Source organism: Hemibagrus wyckioides, linkage group LG18 (assembly GCF_019097595.1).
Source record: "Hemibagrus wyckioides isolate EC202008001 linkage group LG18, SWU_Hwy_1.0, whole genome shotgun sequence".
Classification (NCBI taxonomy): domain Eukaryota; kingdom Metazoa; phylum Chordata; class Actinopteri; order Siluriformes; family Bagridae; genus Hemibagrus; species Hemibagrus wyckioides.
In genome coordinates, this window is record NC_080727.1 from 16,720,972 (window position 1) to 16,737,088 (window position 16,117).

Below are 16,117 nucleotides of genomic sequence, written 5' to 3' on the forward strand. Positions count from 1 at the left end.
TATATATATATATGTGTGTGTGTGTGTATAAGACTGGGCTGGCTGTTAGCCTTTCTTTTGTTAGGATTGATTTAATTATATTTTTTCTGTATTTCTGTACCATAATAAAAGGGGTTTTTTTAAGAATACAATATAGGATGCTATATAAGATGTTTTTTATTCATCAGCAGGCGGCAGCAAAGCCAGCAGCACAGTGTGCGTGATGACGCGATGTTACGTCATGACGCCGGGGTGGAGCTTCTCGTTTGAAAGTGGCGGGTGAACGGATAGCAAACCGCTATATAGCGACAAGAGGAAAAAACAAAATGGCTGCTTGCGTTGTTCAGTAGCTGTGTTTATTCAAGTGACAGCAGCCGAAGTTTCGTTCTTTAGTTTAACTTTGAAAGTAAGATTGCGTGGAAGTTTGTTTTATATACTTCTGAAGTACAGGAGATACCGGAGACCATTTTTAACCTTTGGAAAGGCGTCTTTACAAAGTGTCATCCCTCAGGTAGGTCCTTTTAAAAAGCCGCTGCTGTCCGTCAGCTTCTTGCTAGCTAGCTAAATGTACATTGTATTCATGATCATTTAAAGCAGAAACATTTATGCCTGAGAAACTTGTTAAAGTTAAAATTTAAAGCCTTTGTCCATTGTTTGCGAATAAGAAGATTACCATGGTCAATATCTCCAAATGAAAATTAAATAAAAGTTTAAATAAAGTGACCTAAATGATGGACCATCATCAGAATGAGTTTGTTTTGTGTTTGATTTTTTATTCAGCATGACGAAGGAGGAGGATAAAGTCATCCCGGTCCGTGTAGCTCTCCGCTGCCGCCCTCTGGTTGCCAAAGAGCTGAATGAAGGCTGTCAGAGCTGCCTTACATTCGTGCCTGGAGAGCCACAGGTCACAAATAAAACTCTGCATCCACTGGCCACATTAATAGGAACACCTGGTCATGCCTGTGTGCCGTTATCCAGTTAACCAATCAGGTGGCGGCAATCATGCAGATCCAGGTTTGAGTGAATCTTCACAACAAACATCAGAATATGGAGCAGATCTTAGCGATCTAAGTGATCTGGATCATGGCATGGGTGTTGGTGTCATTATTGAGCTGTTTGAGTGTTTCAGAACGCTGATCTTTGGGGATTTGTCTGTAGAGTTTGCACAGGATGGTACAGAAACCCTGTTATTGTCTGTCACTACTTCTTGGTGATCTGGATAACTGTGTAAACAAAAAGGTTTATAGGTGTTCCTATTAAAGTGGCTGATGAGTGTATGTATTCTTTATTACATTACCGGGCCATGTTATAGCTGTGTTTACGATTTTATCTTTCAGGTGGTTGTGGGCAACGATAAAGCCTTCACCTATGACTACGTGTTTGATCCCACTACAGAGCAGGAGGAAGTGTTTAACACGGCCGTGTTGTCTCTGATCTCTGGCCTATTCAAAGGTTTGTACAAATTTCCTTAAAGGGAAGCGCCGGCCTGAAGATGGATGTTGCTTCCTGGAAGTCTCCTAACTTGAGAGGGAAAAAAAAAAAACCTGAGAAGCTTTCCTGATGTGTTTTTGACTTCCAGGTTATAACGCCACAGTGCTAGCGTACGGCCAGACCGGCTCAGGAAAGACCTTCTCCATGGGAGGCACCTACACGTCAGCGCAAGAGAACGAACCTACTGTCGGCGTCATCCCCAGAGTGGTTCGGAAAATCTTTCAAGAAAGAGACAAGAGGACAGAGTGTGAATTCCTCCTCTCTGTTTCATATCTTGAGGTATCAAGTTTCTTCAAAACCTCTTTAAGGTTTGGTGTTCAGTATGATTACAACACGTGCAAAATTTGTACGAGACACGAGTATGAATTAGAAATTTGGATTTTATTACACGCACAAAGATGATTTCAATCAGTTTCTATGGAACACATTTTGGTCCCAAAATTACACAAACCCCCCACACACAAAACTGCATAGCAAGCAAGTGTGAACGCTTAAGCCAACCACAGATTTTTCTCTCAGCTCTTTGCTTTCTGAGCCTTCTGCTTCTCACGCTGGAGCATTCCCCCACCCAACCTGCTCCTGGGATTAAGGAGATATTTGGTTAGGTTTTCATTTATTTCTAAAGTGTGAGTGAGATGATTTGCTGTTAATTGTGTCAATTGCGAAATCTTGCAGAAAATGTTTTATTTTCAGATATTAAAGTATCTCCTTGTATTTAGTGATCCCACATGGTCATAAACCTGACTTGGGCATTAATATTTGAGTCGTTGTGTGTGTGTGTGTTTCAGTATATTGTCATGTTTTTATTTTTCATCCAGATTTACAACGAAGAGATTTTGGATCTTCTATGTACGTCAAAAGATAAACCCGTTATTAGCATCAGAGAAGATCCAAAAGAAGGCATCAAAGTGAGTTTCAATATCAAAAGATGACTCCTTAGTCGTACGCTTAGATCTTGTTATATTTCAGTAATTAATGCTTAACTTAGTTGAAGTGCTGCTGTGGTGCAGATTGTAGGTCTGACGGAGAAGGAGGTGTTCACCGCTCAGGAGATGGTGGGCTGTCTGGAGGCGGGGAACTCGGTCCGTACCGTAGGCTCCACGGCCATGAACGCCGCCTCGTCCCGTTCCCACGCCATCTTCACCATCAGCCTGGAACAGCGCCGCGGAGGTGACAAGTGAGTCGGTCACACGCTTTAGCTGTTTGATGATTTTATTTTTTTTTCTTCATTGTGTTGCTCATTTGCATGAACTGATTATTCAGCTGCACCCAGGACTCGTTAATTCTCTCTATCTCATGGGAACAAAAGTCTTTGTGTATACAGTACTAAGGATTTTGGCAGCTCTGATCCCTGCAGAGTTATTTTTATTATTCCAACTGTAATATTTTTCTGAAGGTCTCAAACAGCCAAAATATTAATCTAAAATAAACAAATGAGTATAATTTTGAACTGGTTCATTTGCATATTTTGGAAGCCAATAGCATTTTTGGGGAAAAGGGAGTAACTGGGAATTTTTAATAGTAAGTAAATTTAAAAAGACAGGAGCTATAACTGTAGTAAAATAACTCACAGGTTTATGTTTATATGCGCTTATTCTAATATGCTATGTTCCTTAACATTAAATGTAACTAAATAGTTAAAATAGTCGTGATGTTTCATTCTTTAAAATTGCAACAGTCAATTTTCCATTTCTTACTATCCCACATAAGGTGGAAAATTATGTAAATACGAGACGGTAAAAACAGAAAAGAAGTGAATTTCCCTTTGGGATGAATACTCTATCTATCTATCTATCTATCTATCTATCTATCTATCTATCTATCTATCTAGAACAAGTATATGATGAAGGGGGGGGGGGTCATTAAAATGTTATTCGGCGCCAGATTTTTTAAAAACTTTACCTGATACTCCTTTTATGTAAATTAAACCACACCTATCGCTGTGGTGTAGGATGAATAACGCTCCTCAGGTCATTCAGGTATGGGGAAAATAATCCACCTCGCCTAATACTGTAGAGCAACACAGTGCATCGTGTAATTTTCCTTACTTAATGCTGATCATGTACCATGTCTCACCGTCCTACACGCCTCCTTTCTGACCTTGTACTCGTTATTTATTTGTTCAGGTCTCAATGCACACACCTAATTTCAGCTCTAAAGTGTTAACCTCAGGGTGATGAAAAGAACCAGATGGTATGAGGAACGTCTTTGAATGAAGCATATGGTGGAGACCTTCTCATTTAATACTCCCTGTGTGTGTGTGTGTGTGTGTGTGTGTGTTAGAAATGATGCCATGGTCTCCAAACTGCACTTGGTAGATCTCGCTGGGTCCGAGAGGCAAAAGAAAACTAAAGCTGAAGGAGATCGTCTCAAAGAAGGTGAGGATGAAGGCGATTCGAGAAGCCATGTTTTGATCATGGCTACTGTAGTTCTGTAACTCTGTGTCTGTTTTATGGTCAGGTATCAGCATAAACAGAGGCCTGCTGTCACTGGGAAATGTGATCAGCGCTCTTGGCGATGAAAGCAAAAAGGGCACGTTTGTACCTTACAGAGACTCCAAGCTGACTCGTCTGCTGCAGGGTGAGGGTCGTCTTAAAACTATGATCAGAAAGAATTCTGATGTGTAAGCCTTGCAGATCCACAAAAGTCAGCTGCAGGAATATCGCTATATTTTATCCACACGTATTTTCTGTACCTTTTTTAAAAATATTTTAGCCCTGCAGTTGTTTATCTATTAATGACATGTTTATCTGAAGCTGTTTGAGGTTTTGTTTACTTTTTCGCCCCCCACAGACTCCTTGGGAGGAAACAGTCACACTTTGATGATCGCGTGTGTCAGTCCGGCTGACTCCAACATCGAGGAGACCATCAACACACTGCGTTATGCAGACCGCGCACGTAAAATCAAGAACAAGCCGATTCTCAACGTGGATCCTCGAGCTGCTGAGATGAAGCGTCTCAAGCAGCAGGTACTACACAGGATGAACTGTTTGGATCAAGTGACTGAGATTTGTTTAATTGAATAGTATACACACCTGGAGTCTTATTTATCAACTGTTGAATTGAATTGATCCCGTGTTATGTGCGTTTCTGCACAATCACGTGTGTATGCAGGGCACCTAGTGGTAGAAAAGTGAACTAGCAGGTAAACTCATCACGTGGCGCTCCCATCTCTGTTCAGTCAGATAGCAGATATAGAATCGTACATGAGGAGCATTTTAAGATTCGGTTGGAATGATGCCTCGTTTGCACACACCTACTATGAACCTTTTTAAGCAAATTTATTATTGGCTATTAAATTTCCTAATGTTGGATTGATGTTTGTTGATGAATAATTGGTTTGCTTTGTCCTGCAGGTACAAGAGCTTCAGGTGATGCTGTTGCACGCTCGAGGAGGCGTGGCTCCTGTGCTTTCAGGGTAAGATTCCAATTCGTGTTCATCGTATACATACAATTGTTTGGGCCATGACGTAGAGCAAGAATTTAAAACTGTAGAAGATATCTGCATGTACATGTTTCCATTCATTTTCTTTAGGAAGTATAATGTTTTGCTTGTTAGACAGATTGAGATTGAGAACTTACAATCCAGATTTTGGGAATTCTAAACGTAGAACTGTTTTGCCATAGGTCCGAGGAAGCCGCAAACGTGTCGAAGGTTCTGGAGCGTAACCGGAGTCTACAGGAGGAGAACAGCAAGCTGAGTCGAGAGCTTAGTGAGGCCGTCACACAGACTGCCCTCATGTGTGAAAGGATCATTGTGGTATGTAATTTAATTTAAACACAAAAATTCAGAAACAGGAGATTTTATTTACAGAATTTGCTCAATATCCCATACACACAATTAATGCCTGGGAGTAGAATTATAGGTATAGATCGAGACTTCACTTCTGTAATAATCTAAATGACCAGAACCTTTCTTTAAAGATTTCTTTTTTCCCCTTTCCATCTCTTGATAGACTGAGCAAGTCAACGAGAAACTCCAGAGCAAACTAGAAGAACTGAGGCAGCATGCTGCGTAAGATTGAAGTGACCCTGACCACTGAATATTTTTAAATAAATAAATAAACAGTATCCATGGCAGCAAGTTGTAGATAATGATACTGTTTACACGACTGTGGCTTAGGTGTAAAGTGGATCTTCAGAAGATGGTAGAGACCCTGGAGGATCAAGAGCTGAAGGAGAATGTGGAGGTCATCCGAAGCCTTCAGCATCTCATCCTGGAGCTACAAGTAAGAATTATTGTCAGGAGTAGCTAATGAATGGCAGGTCTAAGTGTAGTAGGATTGTGTGGTTTATATATAATCGGGTTTAATCATCTTTACATGATATCCAGTGACTTTTACGTGGATTATATTAATAGTTATGCAAATGTTTCCTCTCTCTCTTTTTTTTTTTTTTTTTTTTTTTTTGGAATGTTTCTCTTGTTTGCGTGTTTCCTTGTACAGGTTGTTTAATTCCTGTTCAAATATGACCTCGTCATGACCCCCGACATTCTGTGGTCAAGTTAGCAGTTCTTGACCAAACTATAATTAATTGAGCGAAAAATGGGGGAGTGCTGCTTGTAGTTGCTGAAAATATTTAAAATATTGAGATTTTAACACACTGAAGATGTCGAGCCCTCCATCTGCATCAAGTGACGTGCTTATTCTGTAGTAGATCCATAGTAACGCTATGGATCTTCAGACTCACAAAATAAATTAAATAACCAAACATTGTAAGGCATCTTGCAAAAAACATGCTGCTGTGGTGATAAACGGTCCAAGCCATTTACATTTTAACCTCATGAGCATTATTTTTTATATTTTGTTTCTATTTTTGAAAAATTCTAGATTTGTAATCATTAATCAAGTTTATTTCTGAATGTTTGACTGCATGTGCAATATGGATTGTTTATTTTCCCCCGAGCATAATGAATGTTACAATGTCTGTTTAATATCCTGTTTCTGTAGCATGAGAGCGCAGGGATCGCTGCCACTATAGACGCTATGACCTCGGGCAATTCCACATCTCTGGAGGTCGAGGCAGAGGGCAACGCCTCGGACACGAGCCACAGTCCTGCCTCTGGCTCACCTGTGGTATGATTTTTAATAAAGATAAACTGTGCAGTTTTATATTCAATATAGTTTGCTTCATGCTTCCTTCTGTTTCAGGCCAGCAATGCTGAAGCTCAGGCCAAGAACTCCCCAGAGACCTTCACTACCCAGCATGCTCTGAGGCAGGCTCAGATGTCCAAAGAACTCATTGAGCTCAATAAGGTTCTTGCACTAAAAGAGGCCTTTGTCAAGAAAATGTGCCAGAATGACAGTCACTTGGAACCGATACAAACAGAATATCAGGTAGCTGGTTTAAGCAAATAAGATGTAAAATATTTACCTAGTGTGACTTTATAATTTTTCGATCTTTAGAGACAACAATCCTCTCTCCTTACTCTGTTAGTTGAATATTGTCTTGTCCAATCACTCTTAGGAGAACATCAAACACCTCCAGGCTGAGGTTGGATTACTGCAGAAAGAGAAGGAAGATCTGATCCTCGCACTTCACTCTGCTAAGAAAGACACCAATCAAGCAAAGTGAGCTCATGCTAACATGTTGGCTTGTGCAACATTGATCCCACCTGCCTTCTGCTCAAATGGATCAGAGAGTCTAAATTATATCAAATAGAACAAAGAGTCTAAATTAACAGGGTAGGAATATCGAGCATTTCCACCATTTCAGGTGAGGGGAGGGCAAATATTATCAGCTGTGCAGTGGGGAACTGCTTAGCAGGCAGAGACAATTATGAAAATCAGCTGTATGGTGGATGTTTTGGTGATTTATAATGTGCAGTCATTTGAATTAAATAGTAAAATAATTTTCATGTGAACTTTTTATAAATGGTTCGTCTAATATCCAGACATGGCCAACATTTTGGCTGTTGATCTGCTGCTCAGATGTTGAATGTTTCTGAGTGCTGACCAGCACAGGAGAGAATTATAAACTCATTTATTATATAAGCAGCATCCTTAATGAACAAAGTAACCATTTTGAACTTTGCCATTTACCGTGACAGAACCTCTGGTGTTTAATTTCGCACACAATGTATAAACATCGGTGGGTCTGCTAATATAATACAGCCTAATATAATTATAGTAAACGTCACTGAATACTGTGTCAGTTTGTTGTCGTGTTGAAACGCTAAAATCGCACAAGCCTTCTAGCAATAGTGCCTTATAAACCATGTGCCTCCATCTACACCGGTACAGATTGAGTGAGCAGCGCAGGAAGAGGTTACAGGAGTTAGAAGGGCAGATGACTGAGCTGAAGAAGAAACTTCAGGACCAGTCCAAGCTTCTGAAGCTCAAAGAGTCATCAGTGCGCAGCGTGGCTAAACTTAATCAGGAGATTCAAGTAAGTGTTCATAGAAGAGTTTGGATTGAGATTAATGTGTTGACTGATGTTTAGTGACATGACAAGGTTTTTTTTATTTTTGTGTGCATGTAGGCTATGAAGGCTCAGCGAGTGCAGCTGATGAGGCAGATGAAGGAGGACTCTGAGAAATTCCGTGTGTGGAAGATGAAGAAAGATAAAGAAGTTCTGCAGCTGAAAGAAAAGGTGGGGGGGGACAATAAAAGCAAGCAGCTGGATGTTGACCAGCTGTCTTCATACCACTAATTAACATGAGTAATTAACTCGTTATGGTTAGTCAACTAGTTAGTGTACTGAACAGAGCAATTCCTGTAATGCTTATGTAACTTAGGTATTTACCTAAGGCTGCTCTGTGCTCTCTAATATGCAACAAAACTGAGCTAGCCAGCTAATAGCAGCTAGCTAATGTGATTCATAAGTAGAGTATAGCTGCTTTAATGAGAATTACAGCACAAACTGTAATTTAATTTACCCTCGTTTAAATACAGACTAGAAAGAAGGTTATAAGTAAAATGAAACGGGTGTATTTTCTCCAAATATTAAATATCTGACTCTTGACAATTCTTTGTTAGGATCGTAAGCGACAGTATGAGATGCTGAAGCTGGAAAGGGATTTCCAGAAACAGGCGAACGTCCTGCGACGCAAAACTGAGGAGGTAATGTTTATGCTTAAAATGAAAACAATTTATTTATTGCTGATCCCTGAAATAGACAAAGACAAACTCTGATATGTTTGAGGGGAAAAAATGCTGATTTCAGTTTCTGTGCTCACTCAGGCTGCTGCAGCTAACAAACGGCTGAAGGACGCTCTTCAGAAAAGAAGCGAAGTGGCCGAGAAACGCAAAGACACTCACAACCGCGGTATGGAGGGAGTCGCAAGCAGAGTGAAGGTACGTCGAGCTTCTCACCACAGACAGAATTAAAGAAATTTCTGTCATAAATGAGATGAGTTGAGATAAACGAGATGGTTTAAAAAAAAATATTCTTGTATTATTTATGAAATATTTACAAAATAATAATAAAGGAAAGGAAAAAATATCTTGCAATTCCATTAATTTACTGTTCATAGATTCAAATAAGTAAAAAAAAATTTAAACATAATTTTTTGTTTAATGCATATGTACATTTTATTTAGAAACACAACATTTTTGCAATGATGGATTAAGAAATAAATACATTTGTGCTCAAAAGTTTGCATACCCTGAAAGAAATTGTTAAACATTTGGAAAATATGACTGATAATGCAAAAGATTTTTTTTCTTATTTAAGGATAGTGGTCATGTGAAGTCATTAATTATCACATAGTTGTTTGACTCCTTTTTAAAACCTAATTATCACTACAATAACCCAAACAACCCTGATCAAAAGTTTACGTATCTTTGAATGTTTGGACACATCATAAACACACGGGTATAAATGGCTATTAAAGGGAAGTTTCCACACATGTGAGTATTACTGCTCCAGAAAAAGGCCCGCTTTCAGTACGCCAGACAGCATCTAGACAAGCTTCACAGAGTCATTTGGAGTGATGAAACCAAAATTGAACTTTATAGTCACAACCATAAACGCCATGTTTGGAGAGGAGTCAACAAGACCTGTGGTGAAAAAGTACACCATCCCCACTGTAAAGCATGGTGGTGGATCTCTTATGTTGTGGGGCTGTGTGAGCTCCAGTGGCACAGGAAAGTTAGTCAAAACTGATGGAAAGGTGAATGCAGCATGTTATCAGAAAATACCGGCAGACAATTTGGATTCTACAGCACAAAAGGGACGTTCTTGGACATTCCAACATGACAGTGATCCAAAGCACAATGGCTACAGCAAAAAAAAGGTGAAGGTTCTGGAGTGGCCATCACAGTCTCGTTATCGTTGAACCACTTTGGGGAGATCTCAAACACGCAGTTTGTGCAAGACAAACAAAAAATTTACAGGAACTGGAGGCCAAGAAGAATGGGCAGCTATACCGCATGAGAGAATTAAGACCTTCATGCACAATTACAGAAGGCTGCATGCCATCATTGATACTAAAGGGGGCAATACACGATATTAAGAACTAAAGGTATGCAAACAGGGATTATTTCCTCATTTTCTTTGTCATGTTTTGTTTGTGCCATTCTGTTATGCCTTACATATGAACTTGAGTCCTATAAGAAATAAAATAAATTTGTTTTGCCTTCTCACAAACTTTTGAGCACAACTGTATACAGAATGTCTACAAAAATAGGTTTATTTTTATATTAAAGTTTCATTCAAATTGACAGTAAATTAAAATTAAATAAATTGACAGTGAAATGATCCAAACAGAACTTGTATATTATGTCTACAAAAAGTTTTATTTTTTAAAAAAAATATTACATCACATTTCTGCAGTAGTTATTTTGCTATGTCCTGTTCTGGTGGCTGTTGATATTACCTGTACCAGGTTTTAAACTGTCTCTCTGTTAGGCCTGGCTTCTGAATGAGGTGGAGGTTTTGGTGAGTACAGAGGAAGCTCGACGCCACCTTCAGGACCTGCTTGAGGACAGGAAGATGTTAGCTGAGGAGATAGCTCGACTCCGCCAACAGATGGAGTCTGGAGAAAAACCAATGGCTAAAGTGCGCGTGAGTATTTTTCGGACTGCTCCTGAAACTTACTGCACTTCTAAATCTGATGGAAGTACTGGCTGTGAGAATACAAACACGGAAGACTTGCAAGCAATCACTACTAATGTTGTTGTTTTTTCATAGCGCCGCACCCTGACCATCTCTGAGCTGGAGGGTAAAGGAGAGCTGGAGGCTTCCATCAGTAAACAAGTGGACAACCTGGAGACTGAGATGGACCTCAGGTCAGCTAGCATAGTAAACTATAGCAGCAATCTGTGGGCCCAAGCAGCACTGTTGCTAGTTTGTGGTGGTTTGTGATCATGCATCACTGAACATGCATTTAAACTTTGGGCCATGACTTCCTGTTTGTGTGGTGGGACATTTATTGATCTCCTTGCAGTGACATTTTCATTTCTGGAACATTTTGTGCATTATATAGCATACCAAGCCCTTTACAAACGCCATAATGGCTGGAACAAAAACAAGCTACATTTATTGCTTTGAGCCCAATAATTAATTGCATCATATTGTAATATTGAGTCCGTGGTTTTATGTATTCATTTATCTTCTGTCTCTCTTATGTGAAGGAGTGCTCAGATCGCCGACCTGCAGCAGAAAGTTCTGGATGCTGATAACGAAGGTCGAATGAAGCAGCGCTGGGACTCCATCACCACCATTGTGGAGGCCAAGAGTGCCTTGAAAATTCTCATGTCTGAGGTACGAGTTCATTTGGATTCAGAGACACGGCTTACTTTTTAAAAACACTCCTGCGCTCCAAAATGTTGCTTTCTCCAATTTGGTACAGAATTTCGTATTTTAAGACTTTAGGCGGGATAATGCTTGTGAAAATGATTGTAATGGACAAAGTCATGATTTTATGGTATGTTTTTGAAATCGAAAGACCTTTTTTAACTTAACAAGACACGTTTACGGACTTTACTCCTGAATTGAGTTTTTTAACATTTAAGATTGGTTTTACTTATTATTCACCATGGCTCCAGATCAGTACAGGTTATCTGTACAGACGTCTTAAAGTTCACGATTATTTGTTGGCATCAACAAGTCTGTTTATCATTATGTTGCGCATAAGCATGGGTTTATTGTTTATTAACACAACATTGGACGTGATGCAGGTTGTGACCTCCAAGACCGCGATCGCAAAGCTGGAGAGCGAGCTGAAGCAGGAGCAGGCGAACCACATGGACCTGCAGAAGGTGCTGTGTGATGAGAGGAAGCTGATGTCTACTATGGACATGGAGCACCAGAGCCACCTTGTGGAGCTCGAGCAGAGACACCAGGAAAAGGTTAGTCAGTCTGGGACAAGCTCTCGGCACCTCGCATATTAATGGTGTAATTTTTTTTTATTTAATAGAAAATTGAATTTTTGTGTAACAAAGTTTTTCGAAAGCAGCCTGTTCAATAATGTATTGTGACCTTTTAATTAGTGTCTCACTAACTGAGTCTCCGACTCAAACACAGGCACTGCTCAAGTTAATTTATATTTATATTTATTTTGCTTCTGAGAAATCCATAAACGGAAACAAAACTTTCACCAAAGCCTTAACGTTCTAATTACAAACTGATTTATAGAGAACATGTCAGAGAGCAGATTTTTCTTTAAAGCATCTACACCAGCAGGAAAAATCTGATACATTTTCTCAGGATCCAAAATACTGAAACCTGCCATTACAGTGGAATAAAACTGAACCTTGAACTGGAATCATTTTACATTTAGTAAACCATTATTTGGTTCTTCGTAGGTTCTTTATCTCCTCAGTCAGTTACAGAACAAACCCATAGAAGAGAAGGAGGAGGAAAAGCAGGAGACCTCCAAGAGGGAGAGGGAGCTGCTACAGCGCTTGAAGTTTCAGGTTAGCATCACAACATCCTCTTAGATTTTGTTCTTAAATATGAAACGTTGCAAATGATCTTTAACACAAACAACGTGACAGGAGGAGGAGCTCCAGAAGATGCGAGAACTCTCTGAGCAAAACCAGAAACTCCTGGAAGAACTTGAGCAATACAAACAGGTATAAACTTCTTATGTCTAAATAGATGAGATTTATGTTTTTGTTTTTTTGTTAATGAACGCCGCATATCACGACACAATCAACGTCGGCTTTATATCAACAGAAATTACTTCTGACTCAGCTGACCAGCGCAAAGAAAGTACCTCCGGCAGCAACCAAATCCCCGGACACATCTTTTGAATATATTCCTCCTAAGGTTGGACATTAAATTAACCTCATGATGCACAGAATATTTTGTTTGAGTGTAAACTTCAAACCTTTTCTGACACTTAAGGTTTCTAGGTAGTTTTGAGAAGGTAGTAGGAGCTTCTGAAATTGAGAAGCTTTTGAATTGTGCTTTATCGTTTGGATTTATAAATATATCCAATGAAGAATGATTGTACCTAAATTAGTTATATATATATATATATATATATATATATATATATATATATATATATAATATAAATATATATAAAATATAAATATATATAAAATATAATATAAAAAAAAAAAAACACTGCAGTTAATCTTGGTTTCTCCTTAAAGCCCAAAGCCAAATCGTCCACGGCGCGAGCTCCTCTACAGGAACCCACCATCGACCTGGACGAGCTGGTGTCTCCATCCGAGTCGGAGAAGGAGGACGACGAGTGGCGTCCGGAGAAGAGGGAGAGGAGCAGACGAGGCTCTAAGAAGTCTAAAATGACTGGGGTGAGGAGGAGGAAGGAGTGAAGAAAAGGATTAACTAGCATTTATAAGCTATTGTCCTGTCCGTGGAGTATTATAATCGTCGTCTGTTTTGTTGCTTCGCAACCAGAGATTACAGTTAATTACAGGCTACTTTGTGTGATGGAAGAATTATGAGCATTGTTTTCATTTTACGTCACGGCGCTGTTGAATTCTCAACTCGGGAGGATTCATTTTCTGTAACGGAGGTCCAGTTCCGGCTGTAACGTACACGACGGGTTTCTATTAATGCGCTCGTTCTTATTCGTTATGGTTTCTATAGTAACAGCTCGTTCACAGGGATGCGTACAGCAGGCGTTCCGTATAACTAATAAGGCTAATAATAAACTGATTTACAAAAACATGTTTAACGAATATAAAACGTATGATTGTCGATATGATGACGCTTTCCCTAGCATTTTATGGAACGAGTCTCCAGTGTTAGTGCTTTGCTACAGTCTGGAAGTTTTCTGAGTTTGCCGTTTCTCATTAATGTGATTTGATTAATGTGGAGACAGAGTATGAAGACGTTGGTGAGGGAACTAAGGGTTATAGCTGCTACTAGATAAATGAACAGGAACTAACTTGCTTTTACATTTCTGGCGTTTGGCAGACGCTCTTATCCAGAACGATGTACACAAGTGTACATTAATGAATACATTAACACCGGTTCAATAGGTCATAGACTTTACCATTTAAAAAAAGGGTTTTTTGTTTTCTATTTTAATATGTACAGCATACAACAATACATTAAACCAAACAGGGAAAAATAAGCTAGTTTAGGGTTAGTTCAGCTGTTCAGACATCTAGGGGAAGTTCATTCCACCACCTCTGTGCCTGAACAGAGAAGAGTCTAGATGAATACCTACCTAGTAGATCGGAGGGAGTGTGGTGCAGTGCGAGGAGTAATGAGAGCTTTGAGGTTGGAGGGAGCTGGTCCGTTTTAGGCTCCGTAGGCAAGCATCAGTGTTTTGAATCTGATGCATGCAGTTAATGGAAGGAGGGAGCGCAGCAGCGAGGCAGGTTGAAAAGTCGCGCATCTGCATTTTGGATCATTTGCATAAGATGAATTGCATTCAGAGGTAGACCTGCCAGCAGAGAGTTGCAGTAGTCCAGTCCCGAAATAACAAGACACCGAACAAGCACCTGAGCAGCCTGTGTGGATAAAAATGACCGAATCCTTCCAATGTTGTGCGTAAGAAACCAACATGAGCGTGAGACAGTAGAAACATGGGAGGAAAAGGACAGTTGATTGTCCATCATTATCCCAAGGATGAAGTGGAGATCAGAGTGTTGTTCAGGGATATCACAACTTAACTCACAGCCTTTACACAGCATTAAATGTAGCTATAAAAACCCATGTTGTGAATTTTATTATTTTGAAAGCAAGTCATGTTTTATTCCTGCTTTACTCACACTTCCCTTTGATTAAAATCAATAACACACACTCTGTTGGTTGATTTTATTTTTTTATTTTTTTCCCCTCTCATTATACTACTTTTCTGGACAGTTATAGTAATATTTTTTCCTTGTGTTTGTTGTGTAGTGTGCCTGTAAGGGACGATGCGTCAATAAACTGTGCCGCTGCCGCAAAGGACGAATGACGTGCGGTGAGAACTGTCTCTGTGACCACGAGAAGTGTCGCAACATGGACAACGGCGGCGGGATGGTAAGATTTAACAATCTTAAATCTTATTTTAAAGTGGAAATCTCTACACATCAGTGTTATTAATATGAAATCTTCATCATCTTCACTTCAGGATGCTGCTGAGATAAATGACGCATCCAAAGACTCTGTTTCTGTTCCTGAAGACCCCACAGCTGTAAGCCCTCGAGACGCTACCTTCTTCAGACCTCCTTCTGTTCCACCAACTAAAAAGGTCATTTATTGATTCACATTTATACTTTATAATATTTACACATTTTGTGTGATTTTAATGCTTAAGTAAAATAAAGTAGTTTTTTTTTTTTTTTTAATTCTATTATTTTGAATCTTTAACATTTTTTCATTACTTTATTTTAATTAACATTTTCAGTAATGATTTCTAGGATAAACACAAATTACTAGCTGGCAGTTTGTGAGCAAATCATTTAAATATCTTCAAGTATCGTGATGACGATATTCCGGTCATATCGCCGAGCACTAACGCAGATCCACACAGAAGACTCGAGTGACATTTTTCAATCGTTTCCTTCCTTTTAGGAAATTGGAGACATCAGCAATCTGTCGTCGGTTCTGAAGTTGGAGAAGAAACCCGTCCCCGCTGATCTGGATAGCGAAAGTGAGGAATCTGAAGAGTCTATCATGCCCAGCTTCCTGCGCAAGAACAAGAGAGGACTGAACAACTTCAAGAACAGCTTCTTTTCAGGCTGCACTCCGGTGCGTGAGGAATCGTGAAGCCGCCGGGAGACCGGATCACGCTCACTCCTCTCATCTTTTTTCTGTTTTTGTCTTTTTACATGTGAACATCTTTTCTTTTTTTAACCATGTCTGAGAATCTGTGTCTTCTGTACGTCAAGCGTGTTCTTTTAACGTAGCAAATTAACCCTATCTTTTGTTAATGTGACTTTTCACACAAGGTTTTACTGTAGTAAAATAATTATTAAATGACAATAAATGACTCTTTGTTCAATGGATCATAGGGAGGGTTTTTTTTTTTTTAACATTTTGGATCATCTGGAATCCTTTAGAGATTTTTCTCAGCTGTAACTTATCTCAAATTGTAGATTTCAATAAATTTGTTAATGTTTGCAGAGTATTTTTTTTTATTACAAATCAATAGAGTATATAGTGATAGAGTAGGGATATTCTCCACATCAGTAGTGTCTCTAATTTGAGATTTGTAACTTATTTATGCTTCATTTTATTTGAGGAAGAGATTGTTGTATTAAGTTTGTTTACATTTCTTAGTGATGTTCACTGA

At 39.3% G+C, this 16,117-nt stretch overlaps 1 protein-coding gene across 1 annotated transcript; it reads left to right on the plus strand.

Annotated features, from left to right (window-relative positions):
* Nucleotides 1-248: 248 nt before the first annotated feature.
* kif4 (kinesin family member 4) lies at nucleotides 249-15,814 on the plus strand. Its single transcript, XM_058416521.1, has 31 exons — nucleotides 249-490; nucleotides 760-883; nucleotides 1,317-1,431; nucleotides 1,559-1,749; nucleotides 2,289-2,378; nucleotides 2,481-2,647; nucleotides 3,754-3,848; nucleotides 3,931-4,050; nucleotides 4,264-4,439; nucleotides 4,827-4,888; nucleotides 5,098-5,230; nucleotides 5,427-5,485; nucleotides 5,594-5,699; nucleotides 6,420-6,545; nucleotides 6,621-6,806; nucleotides 6,937-7,040; nucleotides 7,713-7,857; nucleotides 7,951-8,061; nucleotides 8,448-8,531; nucleotides 8,652-8,765; nucleotides 10,321-10,476; nucleotides 10,603-10,700; nucleotides 11,046-11,175; nucleotides 11,592-11,762; nucleotides 12,219-12,329; nucleotides 12,411-12,488; nucleotides 12,592-12,684; nucleotides 13,017-13,178; nucleotides 14,740-14,862; nucleotides 14,954-15,073; nucleotides 15,397-15,814. Exons 2-31 carry the CDS (start codon nucleotides 761-763, stop codon nucleotides 15,589-15,591), a joined length of 3,744 nt encoding a protein of 1,247 aa, XP_058272504.1. The 5' UTR covers nucleotides 249-490; nucleotide 760; the 3' UTR covers nucleotides 15,592-15,814.
* The last annotated feature ends 303 nt before the right edge of the window (nucleotides 15,815-16,117 follow it).

What these genes read in the sequence shown, in the direction of transcription:
- kif4 (XM_058416521.1), top strand. Translation starts at nt 761, where the DNA reads ATGACGAAGGAGGAGGATAAAGTCATCCCGGTCCGTGTAGCTCTCCGC. An exon ending in GCTGACTCGTCTGCTGCAGG is followed by an intron (nt 4,051 to 4,263) that starts GTGAGGGTCGTC and finishes CGCCCCCCACAG; the next exon opens with ACTCCTTGGGAGGAAACAGT. An exon ending in TTCTGCAGCTGAAAGAAAAG is followed by an intron (nt 8,062 to 8,447) that starts GTGGGGGGGGAC and finishes ATTCTTTGTTAG; the next exon opens with GATCGTAAGCGACAGTATGA.